Raw genomic sequence first — 24,096 nt, forward strand, 5'->3', positions numbered from 1 at the left:
ATTGAAGTTTGACAAATTTTAGTAAACCCCTTTCTTGGGCTTGTGCTTACAGCATTTTATTAGACTTTTATCATTACATTTATTGCATACTGTTAGGCCTGTAATCCTATTGTTTTTATCAATGTGTCATATTTTGTATTTTTAAAGACATTTTGTAGCAACTTTTTGTACATTTTTAATTATGTTTTTTTCATTTTCTGTTTTGTAAGAGGCATCGTTTATTTCTGATTTATACGCTTTTATTTTGAAGGTTAAGTGTCAAACAGGAAGTTTCATCTTCAGGCTGGTACTGAATGGCTACTGTGTTTCTAAGGGACACTGAATCAACGTAACACCTGATTGTGTTACACTTAACGCGCTCCGGGCTTTGGAACGGGGCAGTTGTATCTGAACAGTCTTTTATGTTGTGCTGGTTTAACATTAAATATACAGTGGCGTGTTTTTAAAGGCTCAGTTCACAACTATCATAACTGTCTGAGGTAACGGGTTTTTTGTGTGTTGATTCTGTGTTTAGCATAACGTTAAGGTGACATAAGCTGTTGACTTGCTCTCAACTCTTTTTCCAGTTCTGCTCAATTAGCGTTACTTAGCTAGCTCACTGTTTTATCGCAGTTCTTGTCTTTGGTATTATCGCATTTATGACAGTTGGTTAACTTCTCATATCTAGGGTGTAACGTTAATTCGAACACTAAAATTAGTTTCCATTATATCTCATGGAACGTAGCTGTTAATTTGATTTAGTGCTGCACTGGGTGTCCAGACTATAGTGCCATTTAATTATCACTGTTTTTTTTTCTAAAGAAAGACAAGTTCTACAAAACGTTGTTATTGACGAAGCAACCAAAACCCCTTAAATGTAGCTACATGTGCTTCCCTAACACAGACAGCTGTACTGTATCACATGAAATGTGGTATAACAGGACAAATATTTTAATATTATTTATTGAACTGAGTGCTGTTGTCCTCTCGCATGTAGCAACAGGTGCTCTCCATGCAGTGCGATTGTTCCCCCTGAAGCTGCCGGACTGCCTGATACTGTTATCAGCTGATTGCTGCAGCTTCTGTGACTGTCAGCAAAGCAGAATGTCAGACAGTGGGAACCAGTCCTGTCGGATGGGAGCAGAGGACACTGTCTCCCTCCTGGTAAGAACCCTCTCCACTTAGGACATTTACTACTCTCTCTGTAAATATATTTTGCTGTGGGTCTGTGTGTTTTGCTGTGTTAAAAGTGTTGAAAGAATTACTTAAGTGGTCTTTTAATTACTTAAGTGGTTATTTTATCATATCAGGTGTGGCTACAGGTCACTGATGTGGCAGCTGTAGCTCTGATGTACACATGTTGAAGTGTTTGAGCAAGACAGTGAACCCCAAACTGCTTTGTGTGTGTTACACTGGAGGCAATCATCTGCCAAATTAATGCAATCTAAATGTAACTTCTACAAAGTACAAATACACTGGGCTTATTGTTCACTTTAAGACATGGTTCTATAGGTTCAGAGAGTCTATATCATGCAACATTTGAGAGGGACAAACACAAAAAAGTCTCAGTGAATTGAAAATACAGTATTTATTGTATTTAGACCTTTATATGATTAGTCAGTTAGTCTATTGAATTCACCACCAGCTATTTGAATCAATGGCAATTTGTTCAACAAAAACACCAACCACTCTTTGGTTGTCGCTTCTCCAGGATGAGGACTTTCTCTTTTTTTGTTATTTTATATCTCAGTAAACTCAGTTGTTATGCTCTGTAAAATATTTTGTGTGTTTTTCACTATTTATGCCATTTTATAGACCAGGGCTTCACAAAGTCTGGACATCAGTCTGCATTGATTAGCTTGCCAGCCCCTGGCAATAAGACAAAAATATGTAATTCATAGTTCAACCACTCTAAAGAATTAGATTTTTTTTTTGGACTTCATCCTCTCATGTCATGGACCTACAAGCAACCTGCCCAGCCCCCAGGCTGGCCATTCACTGGATCTGACAGCAGCACGCTGGCTAGACTAAGAAAGGTAATTCTGGAGTTGTTGGAGAATCGCCAAGCTTTTCTATTGCAAGAAGCATCACTTGGGTTTATTTTCGTTGTCCAACTGTTGTATTGACTCTCTAACTGATTATTTTCATTTGCTTTATGGGATCCTCAAGAGGAGTTTTTGTTGAGATAAGGACTCATTCATTGGTTATTGAACTGCGGGACTTGTATTGAGCACTGACTCACTCTGTGGTGGAGGTCTAAGAGAATTTTCAAGTTATCTAGTTATCATATTGGATTTTCTATGTTTTTTGATCATAAAAGTAGACTATATGGCAAAGCAGTTGTACTGGATTGCATTAGATTGTGCAGTTCTACCTAATAAGTCTAAACATCCATAATGAATAAAGACTATATAATGGCTGATAGGTTTACATACGTCTGAGAGTCTCTTAGAGAGGGAGGGGGGTCACAACCAAGATATGCCCCATTGATGAAACAGTACTACAGTAGAGCCCTGAAGCATGGCTCCATAATGAGAATGTGGGGGCTTCCAACAATTGTGAGGAGGGCTTTGGGACGCGTGATTCTATTCACACTGATATCGGCTCATACAAATAACATTTGTTTTTAGAGTTAAAAAAAATATCTATTTTAAATAGCCTGAATAGGCCGCAGTGATCTCCTGGATTGACAGGCCGGCCACAGTTTGTCCGTCTGGGCAGTGGGCTGTCTGATGTGGTAGTCACTGGTCAGTGATACAGGAGCTCCACAGGGGACTGTGCTTTCTCCCTTCCTCTTCACCTTATACACCACTGACTTTAAGAACAACTCTGAATCATGTCACCTGCAGAAGTTCTCTGATGACTCAGCTGTTGTCGGGTGTATAAGAGAGGGAGAGGAGGGGGAGTACAGGACACTGATAGACAACTTTGTTGAGTGGTCCGAACAGAACCACCTGAGGCTGAACATCAGCAAAACCAGAGAGATGGTGATCGACTTCAGGAGGAAGAAGACACCTTCACAGCCACTACGGATCAGAGGGGAGGTGGTGGACGAGGTGGAGGACTACAAATACCTCGGAGTGGTGATCGACAACAGACTGGACTGGAAATCCAACACAGAGACTGTGTACAAGAAGGGGATGAGCAGACTCTACTTCCTGAGGAAACTGAGATCCTTCAACATGTGCAGCAAAATGTTGGAGATCTTCTACCAGTCTGTTGTTGCCAGCGCCATCTTCTTTGCTGTTGTTTGTTGGGGCAGCAGCATCAGAGCCAGCGACACCAACAGACTTGATAAGATCATCAAGAAGGCTGGCTCTGTACTTGGACTCAGACTTGAGTCTTTTCAGACTGTGGTGGAGAAGAGGACGCTGAATAAACTGTTATCCATCATCATCATCATCTATCCATCCATCCATCCATCCATCCATCCATCCATCCATCCATCCATCCATCCATCCATCCTTTGTGGCTGATTTCCCAATTGTTGACATTGCTGACTGCTGGAGAGAGTGTTGTGTGTTGTTGTAGCTGAGTTCACATATTACACTGGAGAATTTGCTTTCAGCTCCTAAATCGCAGATACAGAACATGCCTCTTTTTGTCTACTGCACAATTTTACAACTAGTGTAAAGGTAGCTGCAAGTGAGCCAGGCATAAATATGGACTAACTGCCTTGCTTTCATGCTTGCCCAATTACATGTGATGTGATGTTAATTAATTGATTGAATATTATTTCATTATCGCCAATCGTTCCAGACTTCTGATCTTGAATAAAAATCAGGTGCAGGTCTTTCAGTGATAAGTAACTGGTGTTACAGACTAAAGAATTGAGAAAATAATCATCACACCAATTGATCATCAAAATAATGTTGCAGCCCTGGTGTTTGTACAACACTGTAGGCCTTTGTTTGATAACAATGTGTTGTGGAAAAAAATCACATCTCTGCTGAGATCTTATGACAAAGCCACTCAGCACTTCTGCTAAACTAATTGTGAGTATTTCAGAACTTTAGTTTGGTATGGTTTAAGTGTCAAACTGCTTATTTGGTAATGCCAAGTTTGATTTGGTATGGTTGATGGTGCTAAATGCAGTCTTTGCTGACATGGTAGGATTCACATTTCATTCCTGTCTCTCCAGTCAACTTTTTATTCAGTTGTTTTCCACCCAGTAACACTGATCATGCCCAGTGCTACATTACATTAATACTGATGAAGACCCTGGGCAGGTTTAGAAGACCAGTTGAGCAGCGAGCTGGACCCCCTACAGTTTGCATATCGACCAGGCATTGGTGTGGAAGATGCAGTCACCTACCTATTCCATCACTCTCTGTCCCACCTGATGAGCACTGGGAGCACCGTGAGGGTCATGTTTTTGACTTCTCCAGTGCTTTCAGCACAATCCAGCCATCACTGCCGAGGGGGAAGCTGGAAGGAGCCAGAGTAGACTGCCACCTGGCTGCGTGGACCACCGACTACCTCACCAACAGGCTGCAGTATGTGAGGCTTCGCGACTGTGTGTTGGATGTGGCAGTTTGCAGCACCACAAAGGGCTCCACAAAGTCCAGTGCTCTCTCCTTTTCTCTTCACACTATATACATCAGACTTCAGACACAACACAGACAACTGCCACCTCCAAGAAGCTCTCAGATGGTACAGCCATCGTTGGATGTGTATCAAAGGGGAATGTTTTGGAATACAGGGAACTCATCACTAACTTTGTCGACTGGTGTGGACTTAACCACATGCACATCGACGCCAGCAGAACTAGATGGTGATAGACTTCCTCAGGAAAGCACCACAGTCTACACCAGTGAGCATCCGGGGCTTGGACATTAAGATCATGGAGGAGTACATATACCTTGGTGTAAACTGGACTGGTCCACCAACACAGATGTACAGGAAGGACCAAAGTTGTCTCCATCTGCTGAGAAGATTGAGGTCCTTTGGTATATGTAGGACACACACAAAACTTTTTATGACTCTGTGGTTGCATCTGCAGTCTTTTATGCAGTGGTCTGCTGGGGCTGTGGAAGCTCTGAGAGGGACGGAAAGAGACTCAACAAACTGGTCAGGAGAGCTGGCTCTATCCTGGACTGCCCTCTGGACACCAATGAGGACGTAGCCGAGAGGAGGCTGTTAGCCAAGCAGATATCCATCATTGACAACCCCTCCCACCCCCTGCATGACACAGTGGGGGCCCTCAACAGCTCCTTCAGCACTCCGTAAGAAGGAATGCTACTGCGAGTACTTTGTAAGAACAGCTGTTACCGTGTGACTCCAGCATTGCTTAATGTAGCCCCGCGCCCATATTCAGAATGTTTTTGCACTGATGTGTGATTTATCATACACAAATTACCTTGTGCAATATTACACTTCACTCTCTTTAAGTACCCCACCTACGCATATATACCGGTATTCTACATATATATTTATTACTGTGCAATAGTGTAATTACAGTACTTATTTTATCCTTACCCACCTTGTGAAATTTCAATGTATGTGCAATTTCTGTTAAAACTTTGAATATTCTGTACAATTTTTGGCAGTGGCAATGATCTTTTTATAGTTCTTTGTGGCAATATATACTTTTTTACATATTTGTTATGGTTCTTTGTATTATATATATGTGTGTGTGTGTGTGTGTGTGTGTGTGTGTGTGTGTGTGTGTGTGTGAGAATGTGTGTATGCATGCTATTTTCCTACTACGATTGCCTACTGCCTGTAACACCTGGATTTCCCCTGCTGGGGATTAATATAGTCTTATCTTTTCTTACCTTATCTTATCCTATTTCTGTCAGCTTCTCTTCCTAAGTAGACTCTCAGTCTCTTTGCTAGTCCTTTGTCAGTTAAGTATATGTGTGTGTGAGTGGGGTGGGTATGCTCACACAATTATTGACCTGTCTGTCTTGGTCTACAGGTATGTGTGTTTCATGCGTGGCAGGAATGGGCAGGCCTTGATCAAGTGGAGGACTATCTGAGTGTTCTGGAGTACCTGCTGTGGGTTTTCACCCCTCTGGCCATCGTCTTCATCTTGCCCTTCCTCATCGTCATCCTCCTTTACCTCTCTATACTCTTCCTTCATGTCTATAAGGTACACAGACAGTTTTTTCTATCATGAACAGAGAAACACAGTTCATGTAATTTCCCAAATTTTGCAAGCACTCACGGATGAAAATGTCATCAATTATTTTTAAGCATAAATAATAATTGCTGGTGCTATAGCATGATACTCCTTACTACTTATGCCATCACATGTTAAGACAGAATGTAACAAAATGTCAAGGCTCATAACCAGTTCATTGTTGAGTAGAGTGTGGGACTCAGCAACCTATCATAGCCTGGAGTCACTGTGAATCAGCCAGTTGAACAAATGTACTGGCTTTGTGCAGTTTTCTTTCCCCTCTGTGCATCACTGTAAACCTGTCTGAGCAGATAAGTTAAAAAACAAAATAAACAGTAAACAAGTAAAAGGCAGGAAAATATCTGACTGTATGTCAGTCTGTAAATGTTCTAACAATTTTACATGTTGGTCTCATGTCTGAAGTCACTCCATGGTAAAGATAAGCTTAATTCATCCCACACCACGGTAATTCACTTGTTACAGCAGCTGGAGAGTCAAAAAGCAGAGGTAAAAAATGAACTGAGTGATAACTAAAAATGATAAAAACAACAAAGAAATAAAATAAACATAAAATTAAAGACTACATACACCTTATAGTTAATTTCATATTTTACTTGCAAAAATTCATGATGGTAATTTGATGAAGTGAGACCTGTAAAATTTTCTGTAATGGGACACAAGACTGAACTGAATGTGCATAAAAGATCAGGAATCAGGAATCATTTATTGTCATTACAGAGGACACAATGGCACAAAAGACAGTACAAATAATTGACATGGGAAGACAGGGACAGGAGAACCACGATGCAGCCAGCAGGGCGGTGCTTTGCTTACTTAGATGAAAAACAAATGAAAACAGGAGGGGAGGGGGAAAAAAAAGCTGTAAACCATTATGGGGGGCACAGTGTGGCATTGGGAAAAAAAACCTCATCACAAAGCAACATTTAAGACATTATAACAAGACTCTAACACCTGCACATGTGGGTGGGGGAAGGAAGTTGGGGGGGGGGGGGTGCCACAGCGCAGTCGACCAGGGGAGGGCCGCAGCTCCTACAGGGCGCTGTCCTCAGCCCTTGGCCTACTACGCCGCACGGGGGAAGGAGGGGGTGAGGGGCCAAAGAAGGGGTTGAATTGAGGGTAAGGGCGAATGTCCCAGAAGGAGGTGGGGGTCGGAGCATCTTGTCTGCAGAAAGAGGGATAAGTGTCCTTGAGAAGGCCGTTTATGTCTGGGAGCCAATGGAGATAACAGATTGTTTTGGGATGGGCAGACACTGGAATTTTTCTGTCTGCCCTTGAGTCTCTCTGGGTCTCCCGGTGGCTTGCTCCAATATGTCCGAATTAGTGGCCAGATTCAGCCGAGCCGAGCTGACAGCTTCTTCAAGTTTGTATCCGTCTGGCGAAGGTGCTCAGAATACGCATCCAGTTTGCGATTGAGCTCACAAATCGCTTGAGTCAAGGCACGGTCAAGGCGAGCAGCTTGCCAATTTTTGCCAGCTGCTTCCTTTTTATGCAGTAGATCAGGGAGCCGCCAAAGCCAAACAGCAGAAAGCCTGAGATCATAAATCCAATTGTGTATGCGTCTTCAACATCCTCAACGGAAAGGACTGACAGACACACGATCCGCCACTTCTCCCAGGAGTCCAACGTGTAACCGGCTGCGAATGTTCCGTCAGGGCTGACCAGATCCATCATTTTTGGATTTGGAGGAAAATGCAGAGAGAGGCTCCGAGATAGTTTAAGAGATGATAATTAAGTGGTAATTGTATTTCGTGCATACATATTTTTTTAAATATTTAACTGAGGTCAAAATCACTGCCAGATTGTATGGTAATAAGAACGGAATTGCTTCTTCTTTCTATTAATGATAACATTTATTGAATGCTCAGCGTTGAATCTTGGTAAGGTTCTCATTGTTTAACAAAGTATGAGAATCAGGCGTGAGCTTCCCTCACACTCCTGACAGACAATAATTAAGCCATTGAGATGAACATTTATTCAACTGCAAAATAAATATTGAAATCTATCACTAATGCAGCTGTCAAAGGGCAGAAAAAACTGTTTGTCCTTCACATTCGTCCTTCACATCATTCAGTGCTGTTCTCGATTAGAGGAACCTCTTCTTGTGCGGACCAGATGGGTAAAATGCATGAAACCACACAGAGCATTTCCGTAACAGTAGCCTATGTATGACTGTCAAACAGCCATCACACTAACAGATGGATGAAGCCAGAAATGTGACAGATTTCATCTCTGATAACCTTTTTTGGTTTAAATCTATTATTTAAACCCCGTTGTTGAAACCTAATTGATTTGGTTAGGGTCAAATGGATGGGACAAGCATTCAGTCAGTGGGAATGGTAAAACTTTTAAATAATGAATGTCTGTAGGCAGGTGAACATTTCATAGCAGAATATAAAATATTCTGAGGGAATGTGATTGTTATTTCTAAAACATGATGCCATCAGCCAATCAATCTGTAATGGCCCAGCAAAAGAAATTGTATGAGTGTTTGTAACTGTGGTCCTAGGGGTGTCAAACTGTCTGCCTCGGGTTACTAATTAGATTATATTAGATTAGATGATTTGTTTAAATATAGGAAATGAATTAAATTATAAACATTAGAAGTCTGATGTTAACCTATTAATTTTAGTATGTGTTTGTGCAAGTAATTTATTGGAGGAGTATATGAGAACAGAGTAATAACCCCAACCCTACAAGCCTGACCGCAACTGTTGTTTGACAGGCATACAAATGATAAGTTGACTATATATATGTACATTTTATACCAAAGACTATAAAAAATGTATTGCCACTAGAAAATATTGAGAAATGTTGAAAAATTGCGCAAGGATTGAAAAAGAACTGCACATTGTTGGTATGGATAAGTTAAGTACAGTATTTGCTCTCATGCACACTCTACCAGTCAAAACTTTGGAAACACCTTCTCACTCAATGTTTTTTCTTTATTTTTATTACTTTCTACGTTGTAGATTGATACTGAAGACATCAAAACTATGAAGGGACACATATGGAATTAAGTGACTGTGGCTCAGGAAGTAGAGGGGTAGTCCACCTATCAGAAGGTTGGTGGTTGATCCCTGGCCTCAGCATTCTACGTGTCGAAGTATCCTTGAGCAAGATGCTGAACCCCAAGTGGCTCCCGATGCTGTGCATCGGTGTGTGAATGCATTAATGCTCGTAATGAGCAGGTGGCCTAGCCACCATGTGTGAATGGGTGAATGCAGGCTCATGTTGTAAAGCGCTTTGAGTGGTTGGAAGACTAGAAAAGCGCTATAGAAATACAGTCGAGTTACCATTTACCATGTAGTAATGTTTTTTGTGATTTGTATTTTAAATTCTTCAAAGTAGCCATCTTTTGCTTTGATGACAGTTTTGCACACTCTTGGCATTCTCTTAATCAGTTTCATTAGGCAGTCACCTGAAGTCCTGAAGGAGGTGCTGAGCACTTGTTGGCTGTTTTGCCTTCACTCTGTGGTCCAACTCATCCCAAACCTTCTCAGTTGGGTTTAGGTAAGGTGATTGTGGAGGCCAAATCATCTCACGCAGCAATCCATCACTCTCCTTCTTGGTTAAATAGCCCATACATAGCTTGAAGGTATGTTTGTAGTCACTGTCTTGTTGAAAAACAAATGACGGTCCAACTAAGTGCAAACCAGATGAAATGGCATGTTGCTGCAGAATGCTGTGCATCCTCTGTAGACCGATTCCCTCTGTAGGCGAACTAAAGGCTGTCTAGGTCCGAGGAGATGAAGCCTCTGATGTACCTGAGAAAAATCCACTCAAAGCACTTCATGTTACCGGGGTCAGAGCAACAGGCCGGTAGTCATTCAGGATGTCTTCTTAGGTACCGGAATGATGGTGGAGCACTTGATGCACTCAGGAACCAGAGACAGCTGCAGGGACAATTGAAGATGTCCAGGAACACTCCTGCTAGCTGGTCAGCGCTTGTCCTCAAAGTCTTGCCTGACACCTTATCCGGTCCTGCAGCTCTGCGGGTGTTGATCCTCCTCAGGGTGGATGTCACCTGGTGCTGCTGCAGGACGAGGGGCTGGTGCTGCTCCTCCAGCCGGTGTAGGTTTATGGCTTCTCTGCTGCCTGATGTGTCGAAGCGGACAAAAGTCCCCGCGCTACAATCACAGCCGCCTCGTTGTCGTTCATCTGCCCACTGATTATGCAGCACAGCTCCTCTAATGCTAACTTAGCCTTAGCCTGCTGTGGGATGTAACAACGGACGAGAGTTCTCTAACCACCTTGAACGGTCTGCATTTCACCGCCAGGTATTTCAAATCAGGAGAGCAGAACGGGCTGACGGTGCGTATGGCTGTACACCAGGCATTGTGTACATACAGCACCAAACCTCCGCCTCTACTCTTACCTGAAGCTGCAGTCCTGTCCGCCCGGAACAGAGAGTGCCCTGCTATCTCGACTGCTGCATCCGGGATGTTGTCGTCCAGCCAGGTCTCTGTGACAATGGTAACACAGCTGTCCATCCGGCGAGAGACTATCCTTAGACGGACCTCGTCGATTATGTTGGCGAGAGACCTGGTGTTAGTGAGGAAGAGGCTGGGGAGAGCCGGTCTGTGAGGGTTAGCATGTAGCCTAGCATGCAAGCCGGCTCTCTTGCCCCGCTTTTGGTCCGTAGCAGCTTCGGTGGAATCAAGTCCAGCTTAGGTGGTGTGTGGAGTCCGAACTGTACTCCAAAGTTTAACAGCTGCTACTGTGTCGAACTGTTGAACTTATGGGTCATTTCACTCAGTTAGGAACCTTCCTGCGCAAAAACAACTAGTCACCTGCAACCCAAACCTTATCTTTCATCATGTTTTCTTCTAACAGAGGAAGAACCAGCTGAGGGAGGCTTACTCCAACAACCTGTGGGATGGAGCCAGGAAGACCCTGGCTACTCTGTGGGATGGACATGGAGCCATATGGCATGGTAAGACACTGTGGCCTTCATTTATACGACTGCTATCACCATAAAAGAAGCTGGATTCTGAAGTGAAATTACACTTCTTGCTGTCCGGAACTACATCCTCAGGAGGCTTTTAAGCTTTGTTTATGTTTGCACAAGACACTGTGGTGCAGATAATGTTGTGCTGCTGTTAGGAAGTAGTCGTTATCATTTCACAGCTTCCTGATTGTTCAGAAACTGAAAAGACAATGCAAAGTAAAAATCCATAGGGACATCGGGCTAACACTTCCTAGCTAACACTTCGGTTTGATAGTGTTAAACGATACAATATGAAAGGTGTAAATTAATTCTGACTAAGCCTGGCAAGACATGCCTGCTTTGTTATATTACATTATGTTACAGTGCAAGCTTGATTCCATCCAGTGCGCCTATTTTCAGGCTTAAAAAGATGTATCCAAGATGTGTGTTTGTTTCAGAATTCATTTACACTTTTCCTATCATATTGTATAACAATAGTTAATGAGTTATCATTATGTTGTTTTGCCTTGATATATGGCCCGATGTCCCTCCAGATCGGTTTGCTAATCAATCAGGAAGCAGTAAAATGATAACCTTTCTTGGATTCCCTGCGTTCATACAACTAACAACCTGGAACACAGTGCTACGACATTATCCTTTTGATAACAGCATTTAAGCTTCCCACCTTGAGTGGGACAGAGGAAAATGGCTGCCATGTGAATATGGTCTATACAGCGCTTCACTATCAAAAAGAAATGAATGAATTAGGTAATTAATTGTAAACTCATATCTATTAATGGATATACTTTAACGCCATTGGGCAATCCCTGTAAAGAATGAAGTTAAGCATTCGCACATGCAGGGGGTGCCTAGTCTCAAAGACTGGGACGTGCATGACCACTTGCCAAGACTACAGAGGTGCAGGAAAGTGCATGCAGGGACACTGCATGGAGCATAAAAGTTTTACAGCCATGTATGAGTTTGAGCGGTATCCACAGTAATGTGGGCGTTGTACGGAACCTTGGTGGTGAACAGAAAGCTGCACTGGAGTGCGAAGCTTTGGATATATCAGTCGATCTTTGTTCTAGCCTTCACCTATGGTCATGAGCTTTGGGTCATGACAGAAAGAATGACTATGAATCCATGTGGTCAAAATGAGTTTCCTCCATTGGCTGGCTGGGCTCAGTTTTAGAAATAGGGTGAGGAGCTCAGCCATTCGGAGGGAGTCCAGAGTAGAGCCACTGCTCCTTCGTGTCAAAAGGAGCCAATTGAGATGTTTTGATCATCAGATCAGGAGGCCTCCTGGGCGCCTTCCCTTTGAGGTTTTCTGGGCACATCCAACTGCAAGAGGCCCAAGGGTAGACCCAGAACACACTAGAGGAATTGTAAGCGGCTTACCTGGCCTTGGAATGCCTTGGGGTCCCCAAAGAGGAACTGGAAAACATTGCTGGGGAGGAACATCTACCTTTCTTAATTGTCTTCCACTGAGAGAAGGAAAAGGAAACAAGAGAGCAGACAACAAAAATCATGCAAGCAGAGATACAGGTATAATTGATGACGAATGTACAAACTAATAAAGAACCATTATAAAATACCACTTCATAGTAGCATTTGAATTACATCGGAAAGTCAATGAAAATAGGTGTGCCTTGGGCTGTGCATTGAAAGAATCAGTAGAAGGGCCAAATTTGATGTGGTGGGCTGTTGTTCTACACACTGGGGCCAGCAGCTGAGAAAGCACAGTCACCTCTGAACTTCCACTGAGCCCAGAGGATATTCAGAAGTGACTGGTCAAAAGACCTGAGCGTTCTTGGTGGGGTATAAGGAATTAAAAGGTAAAAAGGTTTGGTAGGTAAGAGGGGCAAATCCATGAAGTGCCCAAAAAACAAGTAATCAGACTTTAAAATTGACTCTGTAACTGGCTAGAGGGAGGCAAGTATTGGGGAAATATGTTCTTGCTTCCAGGAACCAGTGAAAACCTAGAAGCATCATTCTGCACGCACTGCAAACACAAGAGTGAAGATAATGACTGCTGACAGATGCATGGAGGTCAGTAACATCAGCAACAGTAAATGTATAAATTATAGAATTAGTGATGGCTGACTTCTTTTTAGCTGCATTAGTTTCTGGATCCTGCTTTTGTTGACTCATTGTCACACTGCCATGATTTACTGGGATGCTTAAGAGAGATAAGACTTTATTAATCTCACAATGGAGATATTCACTGTAAAGTCACTGCAACACCATTAATGTTATAACAACTGTGATTTTTTTGTTTTAACAAGCCAAAATGTCTTCTGTGAAAGAGGCCTGTGAGACGTAAATACATTGTTTTTATCATGAAAAAAATGAGCATCCTTAACATTCGCATACAGTAGGTCCAGTGTCGTATTGACATTTAACGTACTGTGTGAATGTTGGTGGAGAGGCGGAGAGAGAAGCGCTCACTCACATACACTGCCAGCCCCCCTCCTTTCTTTTTACCCCTATCCGCCACACTCCGGTACACATGCGCAAGTGTAAATCCGTCCAGGGAAACCATAGACTCCGGTATCAGTCCATTCAGCCACGTCTCCGAAGAAACACGTGAGGCTGCACTCCCGGTACTCCCTCTGCTGCCAGGTTAGCGCAGCCTGCTCCTCCGTCTTGTTAGAGATGGAGCGGACATGATGACAAAGGGGATATAAGTCCTCCGCTTCTTTTGTCCACCTCTACAGCCTCTCCTTTTCCTCCGTATCTCCGCGGGGACAACGGGCTTGTCTGTGTACAGTAAATAAGGGCCACACAGACTTAGGAGTTCTTCACGTGTGTACGTGGGACACTTGGAGCTGTAGCTGAATCCAAAAAGGGTCCCCGACGCAGATCCAAAAATACAAAAAATAGTGCCAAACAAAATAAAAATGTAATAAAAGTGGGTTTCCCCACATGCACAATTGCACAATGCTTCACCCACTTTAAAGGAAGCTAAATAAAAATGTCTATTTACAATAGAAAAAAAGAAAATTAAGAAAAAAAGGGTCGGAGCAACCGTAACCAGCTGCTGGTCATCCAGCGCCATCTTGTTCAAAGGATGAGCACAGAGAACAACCTACTGCTTAGCATTGACAAATCTAAGCAGCTGATCACTGATTTTAGAAAAAGAAAAAGGAGGCAAAGACACATCCCTTTCTACATCAGTGGAGCTGAGGTAGAGTGGGTGAACAGTTTTAGGTCCCTGGCAGTCAGTATGTCAGGACGTCACACATCTCCATCCTGGTCAAGACAGTTTAGAGCATCCTGACTGGAAAGGTCACAAAGTAACAGGGGATGTGAAGATTCACTCATAATTAAAACTGCACAGAACATCACATGTACATACCTCTGCTAAGCATCAGTGATATTGGTGAGGTGAGATGTTTGCACAGAGCCCAAAGGATACTAAAAAACAATTCCCACTCCAGCCACAGCCTGTTCACCCTGCTGCCGTCTTGCATGCAATTTATAGGCCAGCCACGAACCACAGGTGTCGCTGCACCTGTGTGTGTATCAGAGTGGGGGCAGAAGTCCTCATTGACAATATTAAAAATATGAATCTGCAAAGATTTGAAATAATATTCTATATATTTTGCTTTAATGTCATTATCTCCACTTAAAAGACACTCGATACCATAAAGTGTGCCCTTTTTTATTGAATATAATTAATACAGGGTATTTGTGTTGTTTTTTTGTTCTGTTTTGTAAAAGACAATTCTGTGTTTCTGTTTTCTGTATTTAGTTGTATTTTCTCACTTTGCAGATTTTTGTTTCTGAATGCTGTACATGTGTTGACAATTTGGTGAATATGGCTTCCTCATTTGCTTGTGTTTTGTCTATTTGCATGTGTTTTCTAATTTACAATTGATCTTGTAAAGCCACCGTACGTATGCCTCATGTACTTTGCCCTCTGTACCAGGCTATGAGATCCATGGGATGGAGAAGATCCCTGACAAAGGACCAGCACTGATAGTGTACTATCATGGAGCCATTCCCATCGACTATTATTATTTTCTGGCCAATGTTATCATCCAGAAGGGACGAACGTGCCACTCTGTAGCCGACCACTTCCTCTTCAAGATTCCAGGTACCCACCCAGTTTTCCACAAGCACACACACATGAATGCATACACAATCACATCAATATACACAAATACTGCTGATCTTGCTATAGCTGCAGTGTATGATTAAAGTTACTTTTTTTTTTTAATTAGGGTAGCTTCTTTCACACAAATTAGGGTTTAACTAAAACTGGAACGTAATTGCCACTTTATCCACTGTTTAGGATTTTATGTATACATATGTTAATGTATATATGTGTGCGTTTGTTAGATAGATATACAAATATTCTCAATTTTAGTGTGTATTTTATGGTACTAATGATGAAAGTAGAAAGAAGGAAAAACATCATTTTCAACCAAATACAAAGAAGGGATAGATTGTACTGTATATAGCTATAGTCAAAATTAAAATAGCACAGGAAGGCTTTGCACTCAGATTAATCAGAATTTTCTTTTAATTTTATTCTTTCAGTTTTTCTGTTCAGCACAAAGTTTCTGAGTGATTTGAATTGACTTTGTCTGCATCCATTTCTACAACTGTTTACCAAATACAGTGAAAAACGAACCCTAGAGAAAGAATGTAACTCTTATGCCAGGATCAGATTACATGATATCAGTCAGATAATGGTCCAGCTCAACAGACATGGGTTGTGAGTAATAACAATGAGCCTGAAGTGTGACAGTCACTGGTTTAGTGTGTCATAGTGAAAGACAACTGCAGTGCCAAAAAGACTGCCCTGTATTCTTTGACAATTTCTACAACATGTTTGGTCGCTAAAAGGGTCATTACACCAATTGTGTCACCTTCTGCACACATCGGAAATGTGCTGCTTACCCACACATTTGCCCTCGTTCTACTGACAAGGAGTGAAAAAGATATAGTCCACCTTCATCACCACATTGAGATCACGTAATCTGGGACAACCACCATCTCAAAAGACAATCATCCTGTAGTCTAACCCTGGCATTAGCCCTCAAAAATCCTCTACAGTAAAGCATGTAACCTTGTGTGTAGAGTTAACTTTCAGTACTTTTTCATACTGCTAGTTTGTCATGTTAAGAATATTAGGAGACACATTTTCAAATCCATGAAATACCTTTTGGTATGTATATATGTAGGTATTTTTTCCCTTACTTACCAGACTGATTTGATTTTTTTTCTCTCTCCCCCTTTTCTTATTCTACTGCATCCTTACCATATCTCATCCTGTCCCATTCCGCCAGGTTTCAAGTTGCTGTTGGAGGTGTTCAGTGTGATACATGGTCCTCAGGAGGAGTGTGTGCGGGCACTGAGGAACGGTCACCTGTTAGGGATTTCTCCAGGAGGAGTAAGGGAGGCTCTGTTCAGTGATGAGACCTACCCTCTTCTCTGGGGCAAACGCAAAGGCTTCGCCCAGGTTGCCATCGACTCACAAGTGGTGTGTCATTGTTCTGCTGTGACTGTCTTTGAGCACTTTTATGAAAAGCTTCAGCCTGGAGTGCATGACATTATAGATCATTATAGCTGATTAGAAATTTCACTTGTTTTGCTGTTACATTACATCACATTGTTTCCCAGTTTACATGCTTGCAGTTTATATATGTGTAAAATGTTTTTGGGTGCACTAACAGACCGTTGCAACACGACTCCTCATGGCCAGTCTTTCCCCTTCTGCACATGACTATCTTTTCTTAACTTTAAAATTTTGTATGTGGGAAATCCTGTTATTTATGTTATGTTAGTTATGTTGTTTTTTTTTGTTTATTTATTGCTTTGCCATAGTACAGGACATATCCTACAAGCACTTACTTTTTCTTAACCATTTTTTATGTATCACATTGTTTTTACTCTGGCATAATGATACACATCTCTTTTAGTAGTTCATTTTAAGTGAAAATTGTCAAAAGTAGTAAGATTTCATTAATTGTTTGGACAGTCAATACTGTCTAAAAATAACTTTGATCAGCTTTACTCCTGACATAGTTGAGCATCCCATTGCCAACTGCATTTATGAATTAAAGTATTGCATGTTTGCCCTGACATGTACAGTGAGCTGACCAGCAGAAGCATATTAGAAGCCTATTACACACGTTTAGGTGGTGCATTCAGGCTGGCACAAAATACTCTAACACATACGTGTACTGTCAAACAAGTAGCCATTTTTTATATTAGTTATTATGTTAGTTATTGTTCGCACATGCACATGTGTTAAATTGCTAAAGCATAGTGTGTCATGGGGTTATGACCAACATTTCAGATTAGTATTTTAAATTTCATCACATTTGCTCTTCTTAGCATGGGTGGATCTGAAAACAGTTAACTCAACTGAAATGTTGTTACTCTATTCCTACAGTAAACTAAACAAGTGTAATAATACATTGTCACATATTATTCTTAGAATTCTGCAGTGTAGAAAGCCCTCCTCTCTAACATTCTCTTTTATGTGCTCTCTCTTTCAGCCAGTAATTCCAATGTTTACTCAGAATGTGCGAGAAGGCTTCAGATCTCTGGGAACACTCAGTAAGTGTAGAAGAAAATTAAAATCACAAAGACTGATGGTATTGCTGATGGGCACACAATTTGAAATTCACACGGAACACAGTCAAACACATTGGAAGACACAGCACAGGACATTCCATACACAGTAAAAAATATAATTGTTTTCTTGGGTCTGCACATTCAGGTTTGTACAAGAAAAAAAAAACAGTAAAACAGAATATCACCTCCTATCTTCAGGATAGTGTTGTAGCAAGGGGAGTGTGCTGACCTGACTCAGGTGAATATGAATCTGATGGTTACCTGTTCATTTGTCATGTTATATTTCTCCATCTGTCCCTCTCTTTCTATCCAGGATGTTTCCGCTGGGTGTATGAGAGGTTTCGTCTCCCTGTAGCTCCTGTTTATGGTGGATTTCCTGTGAAATTTCGAACCTTCCTTGGTGATCCAATCCCATATGACTCCAACATAAGTGCTACAGAGCTGGCAGATAAAGTGAGTTAACGCTGTTGTACTGCTGAGGAATTTAAAGGATAACTTTCGTTTTTTACAACCTGGACTTTATTTGTAGCATTAAATATGACCATTTAGACACCCAGACAACTTTGGTGGCATTTGGAGTCGTTTTGAAGAAATTAGCCCCAGAGGAGCGGCGCATATATCCCTATAATGCGAGTAATTAGGGCACCCGTGCGTAGCCTCTATAAACGCATAATCTGCGGTGAAACTCGTTCATATTCCAATATTTTGTTATAATAAGCTGGTGCTATTCCCCTCTGAGCCCGTGGTGGCATGTTATCAACATCCAGTGTCTCTAGACAACTACCTCTGCCGCAGATTATGTCATTTTCGAGCGCCGCGCACTGCAAGCAACCAGCCACAACACGGCTAACTCTGCGGCGGTCGGCTAGTTTGGCTGTAGTTTGCGACTGTTATTTTTCACAAAATGGATGAATGTTTTTCAGACTCTGAGGTGGTGGACGATGACTTTGTTTACGATGGACGTCCTTACCGTTTTGAGCCAGAATACACGGACAAGGAGCTCGTTGAAAGGAGGACGCGGAGGCAGAGAGGAACAGCTGGCCAAACAACAACAAACGGCTGCGCATCCGCGAGTAGACGGTAACTGGTGGTGTTCTTGTGGACAATGTTCATCGATGACAACAGAGGAGGAATGCCTCTGTTGCTCAGAGTGGGACTTGCAGCCAGGAGATACGCATCTGGATGTGTCAATAAATGTCTGTATCACAACCGTGGAGGATTGCCGTGCAATGATAAACTTCTGGCAAACAAAACCAGGCAAATAAACAATCTATACATGTGTGTAAGCTTCTTACTCAATCGAAAGTTGCCCATCTGGTCCATCAGGCTTTGGCTGGGTCTTCAAGTTCACTTTAGGGACACGAAAAAAGTCTCCACCACAGCCCGGTTTATCATTGCGCGGAAATCCTCCAGTGTTACAGACATTTATTGACACATCCAGACACGTATCTCCTGGCCGCAAGTCCCACTCTGAGCAACAGAGGCATTCCTCCTCTGTTGTCATCGATGAACATTGTCCACAAGAACACCACCAGTTACCGTCTACTCGTGGACGCGCAGCCGTTTGTTGTTGTTTGGCCAGCTGTTCCTCTCTCTGCCTTCGCGTCCTCCTTTCAACGAGCTCCTTGTCCATGTACTCTGGCTCAAAACGGTAAGGACGTCCATCGTAAACAAAGTCATCGTCCACCACCTCAGAGTCTGAAAAATATTCATCCATTTTGTGAAATTTTGGGGCTAGTTTCTTCCAAACGACTCCAAATGCCACCAAAGTTGTCTGGGTGTCTAAATGGTCGTATTTAATGCTACAAATAGAGGCCAGGTTGTAAAAAACGAAAGTTATCCTTTAAGTAGCTACAATTCTCTCGTGGATTTCTGATGTTCAGTGCTTTCCAATTCTGTAAACTAATGCTGCATTCATTTTGTAGAGCTTGAGGGGTGTCCTGCAGGATGTTTGCACTAATGTGAGCTGTTCCACTAAACCTTCATTCTAATGTAGTGCTGCTGACTATGTTTTTTTCTCTGCAGGTGCAGCAGGCAGTCCAGTGTCTGATTGACCAGCACCAGCAAATCCCAGGGAACATTTTGAGAGCCTTGTTGGAGAGATTTCACACCAAACACAAAGACCATTAACAACAACAAGTACAACAACAGAGACAAACTCTCCAGTGTGTGACTAAAACAACACATCATATTGGCTCAGGTGGCTGCAGTATGCACAGGTTTGGTGGCCTAACATATTGGAATATTTGTTTTTCACTGCCCCCAAACACCACTGACTGTAACTGCAGAGGTTACTTTTGCACCTTTCTTATATGTGTTCTTGTGTACATTGCCTCCCTTTTTCATCTGCTCATTCCCTGGATGAATCTGTGTTAAGCTAAACTTTCTGGGGTTGTTTTTTTGGATGTGACGGTCAGCAGACCTCAAAAAAGATAAGTGTAAAGATAGTTATTTTTCCAGTACACATGTGCACAATATCTTATTTTGTGTGTTCGGATATCATTTATCTCCATTAATTACAGTATTATTAGTTAATGATGAAATTGTGGACTGACTGACTGGTTGGATGAAATGTAATTGGTCATTTTAGCTGTTCAAATCAGTTCAAATATATAGGGTTCAGGCAATTTCTTTATTGAAAATCAACACAAGTATGTTTAGTTCAGCAAGAGATTCATAATGTTGTTATTAAATATATTTTATTTATTTTCTATGATCATGGTGCACTGACAATGCAGACAATTGCCTGTAATGATAAACTGTAACAGCACTTTGAGTATGCACACCTTTAGTTTCACTTGACTTGGAGCAAACAATGCAACACACACTAATTACTGGGATCAGGCTGCAGAATTAGATAAGAGTCTCATCAGGCAGACCAGACAGAGTTGAACCAGATGGTTAATGTTGGCCCACTATAAACACCTTTTTGATTTGCCAGTTGGAGTTTCATGTTGTCCCAGAAACATACTGGACATTGACCTAAGGTTACAGGTGTATGACAATATGGGTGATGTAGATGAGATTAATTTGTATATAGAGTCCCATGCCTACAATAGAAAACAACATTCTTTGTTTTGTAGATTACAGTGTTCATGATATTGACGATATACTGTCCATAATTTCCAGTGGTTTTCCGTAACCTATAGGCATACATGTAATGATAAAAATGTATTCCTCAGGTCTGATACTTTCCTGGAAATTTTCCCAATAATTTCTTATAAAACAATCTGGTGTGTCACTGTTAATTCTTAGGGCATGTCTTACTTACTAGTCTGGTATTTTTGTTATGAGGAAGTGAGAGGGGAATTACAGGGACAGATATTAATGGCTGCTTAGAAACTTCACCGACCTAGGCTTTTCCAGTTATCCTAAGTACTACATCATTTTCTAAACACTTAAATCAGTAGATATTTACCAATCATACAAACTTAACATGTTGTCTGTTTCCCCAATGATTAGTCATTTAATAGGTGCATACCAGCTAATTACATTAATTAATTATTAATTAAGGTCATTAACCTGTAAAAACTTGTTTCAGTTTTTGTAAAGATTGGCCCTCAGTAATGAAAAAATACAGTTATGTAAACACTTGTGCACTGTTTGCTAAACTCAGTTGTTGTTACACAAAAGCACCTTCTGACTAGAAGAGCTATAGACTTCTAACATGAACAGTACTTCACTAGCCACCATAACCAGATATTAGCAGGCCTCCATTTACCTCAAATTAAATTGCAGTTATTGATGTTTTCTGGCATACAAAGTTTATCCCCCGGTTATTAGATTTGTTGTTAAAGTGAGCAACATTTAGTTGCAACTGTATCAGTACACCTGATTACAACAGTAGCTAACTAAACTAGATAGCATGGCTAGTTTTTATCTAGCATGGTTGTTCCTTTGTCCATTTAGTTATGATGTTTATTGTTTATTTCATTTGTGACAAGTGATAAGATCAGCAGCATAAATGTGATCACAGTCGGCCTAAAAAAGTATAACAACAGATAGCTAATTAACTTTCATATTTTTGTTGAAGAGCTGACATGTGGCACTCTCAACCACACATCCCAAGAGAGTACATGGAGGACTGTCTTCGATGACCTAATAGCCAGTTATCTACAACGGAACCAAAAAGCAACAAGGTATATAATTGTCAGACGCAGCTCTCTGTATCCTCAAAAACAGTCAATGTAATATGTTATAAAACCTGTCATCTCAATTCAACACAACCCTGCCATCGGATATATAAAGAGGACAAATATAAATGGTTGGTTATAGTTCCCATAAACTGGAACTCATTTTCGGCAGCAAACAGACAGAGATCAACATTTTCAATGTAAGAGACTTAAAGAAAACAGCTATTTTTGTGTCAGTGATCTCATTAGTTGTGTTTCACTGTATTTCAATGCACAGTATGGCATTAAAAACGATTAATGGAAATGGAATAATCTGAAAATTTGAAAAAAGTTTTACATTTTTGTCTTTTTCGAAAACTAGTTAATGTCCATAATGGGAGATGGAAACACCTTGAATAATATATGTATAATATTGTGTAGACTAATACATCCATTCATTTGGAACCTTTACACTTTAACAAGTTTGTTTGTTAAACAAACAAGAGGTTTGTTCGGATGATGTTGATGTCTGGATTATTGTTTAAGTCAGTGTCAGGGATAGAGAGAGATAGACTGCTGAGTGAGTTAGATTAACGATTAATGATTAATGAGAAAGAGGATGGCAAACTGCATGTCATAACTCGTCTCAACAAAAACACTATGTGCTTTCAAGGCATAGTTAGTATAGAGACAATCAAGTCAGGCAGGAATTTTCAGCTGTACCTCCCATCTTCTCTTTTTTGTAGGTTCCTCTATGCCTGGTCCACACATACACGGGTGTTTCTAAAAAACAGTGGTTTTCCTTCAGTCTAAAAAAACCACACAAGACACACACTGTCCACACAAGCTGTTGTGTGAGACACATCTGTCTCTATCCATATGAAAATACAGAAACACAAACTGTCAAGAGCATGCCAAACCAGCAGGCAGCCATTTAACCCTAACCTTGACAATGTTGGCTAATCAGAAGCCCGAAAAAGCTTTCCAGTAGGCTGCCTCCAACTAGAGGTCCAACCAAAATTATGAATCCTACGATGGTAAAGACATTGTGACCAGGTTTTGTCCAAAACTAGCGATGTTGGCAGTGCAGCCTGTGTCATGTGAGTGTTCGATTATGTAATGGTACCTTATAGCTCAATAAAACTGGAGGAGTAACTGTACATGTATGTGTAAACATGTAAAAAAAATCTCCCTTTAGAAAGGTCCCACCAGCATTACTTTGGCCACATCTGTTGTTGTACAAAATCACCTCATGTAAAGAGATAATGGTACACACTCTATTCACAAGCCAAAAACTTAGATTTCCCTGTCTACAGGTCAGCACTATAAACCGAGTTTCTGAATATCTTCACCCAGGAAGGAGTTTTCCAAAAACTTTTTTTTTTCAGTGACCTAAAACTGGTTGTATATGGACAAAAAAGGCCAAAATCAAAGGAAAAGACACATTTGACAAATACCCGTGTACGTGTGTACTAGGTACTAGTCTCAATAAGTATGCGTTTGACTACTGCTGAACAGTACAACAGCTGAACATCACATGTCACAGCACAGACATATCCCTGCCAAAAGAAGCCTTCAGTTCTGGTGCGTCTTGACCTGAGTGCTGCCTTTGATGCTGTGAACTACCAGATACTTTTAGATAGATTAAGTTAGCGTCTTGGCCTGCCTGGAAGTGCGTTTAACTGCCTTATCTCATATCTTTGTGGAAGTTAATTTAAACACAAGATACTTGTGCTCAAAAAGAGGATTCATTCTCAGTGAAGAACCTTGGAGCCCTCCTCTGCCTCTATACATGCCAAAGAGCAGTGATTCCTAACACGTCTCTGGGGGTCATCAGGTGGATACCGTCCTTCAACGGTGTTTCGCCTACTTAGTCCCACTACACCTCCAGGAGGCTAGGCGGTGAACTCCGGCGTCCCAGAGTCACCCCCCCAGTGCCATTTCACACTGCTCCTACACAATCCAAACAGCACTGCCAAGTTCAACTGACCCAGGCCTGTTTAGAAGATGCTCCAGGCAGTGGCCAGTACCGATGCTACCATTTAGCTAATGCTAATGCTAACCATTAAGAAGAACAGAAGAAGACAATACAGTTCCGATGCAACCATTTAGCTAGCATTTAGCATTAGCATTATAATGCTAAATGCTAACCGCTACCTGCTAAGAGGAACAGAAGAAGACAATACAGCTAGATTCACCTATACTGTTATGTTAACTGCTAGATGCCAATACTAACTGCTAAGATACTATCATACTACTACAGCTTTAGCTATTGTTAGCTGCTACAATGCTAGCACAGGCCTAGATCTACCATCATCTACCCCTGCCTCTCACCAACTGCA

The 24,096-nt window shown here is 41.5% G+C and overlaps 1 protein-coding gene across 3 annotated transcripts; it reads left to right on the forward strand.

Annotated features, from left to right (window-relative positions):
* Nucleotides 1-365: 365 nt before the first annotated feature.
* On the forward strand, nt 366-23,564 carry tmem68 (transmembrane protein 68). 3 transcript variants are annotated; one of them, XM_041949111.1, is made up of 9 exons: nt 366-479; nt 977-1,143; nt 5,900-6,073; nt 10,958-11,057; nt 14,983-15,150; nt 16,349-16,542; nt 17,564-17,624; nt 17,956-18,095; nt 19,668-23,564. In XM_041949111.1, the coding sequence occupies exons 2-9, from the start codon at nt 1,084-1,086 to the stop codon at nt 19,770-19,772; spliced, it is 1,002 nt and encodes a 333-aa protein (XP_041805045.1). In that variant the 5' UTR covers nt 366-479; nt 977-1,083; the 3' UTR covers nt 19,773-23,564. The 3 variants fall into 3 exon arrangements, with proteins under 3 accessions (XP_041805045.1, XP_041805046.1, XP_041805047.1); XM_041949112.1 differs by lacking the exon at nt 5,900-6,073; XM_041949113.1 differs by lacking the exons at nt 366-479; nt 977-1,143; nt 5,900-6,073 and adding an exon at nt 13,017-13,100 and having other exon boundaries at nt 11,041-11,057.
* The last annotated feature ends 532 nt before the right edge of the window (nt 23,565-24,096 follow it).

This window comes from Chelmon rostratus, chromosome 12 (genome assembly GCF_017976325.1).
Source record: "Chelmon rostratus isolate fCheRos1 chromosome 12, fCheRos1.pri, whole genome shotgun sequence".
Taxonomy (NCBI): domain Eukaryota; kingdom Metazoa; phylum Chordata; class Actinopteri; order Chaetodontiformes; family Chaetodontidae; genus Chelmon; species Chelmon rostratus.

Bases quoted from the DNA above. Each gene is read 5' to 3' on its own strand.
- tmem68 (XM_041949111.1), top strand. From the start codon at position 1,084: ATGTCAGACAGTGGGAACCAGTCCTGTCGGATGGGAGCAGAGGACACT. The intron at 1,144-5,899 runs GTAAGAACCCTC...CTTGGTCTACAG, and splicing joins AGGACACTGTCTCCCTCCTG to GTATGTGTGTTTCATGCGTG. The intron at 15,151-16,348 runs GTACCCACCCAG...CCATTCCGCCAG, and splicing joins CTTCCTCTTCAAGATTCCAG to GTTTCAAGTTGCTGTTGGAG.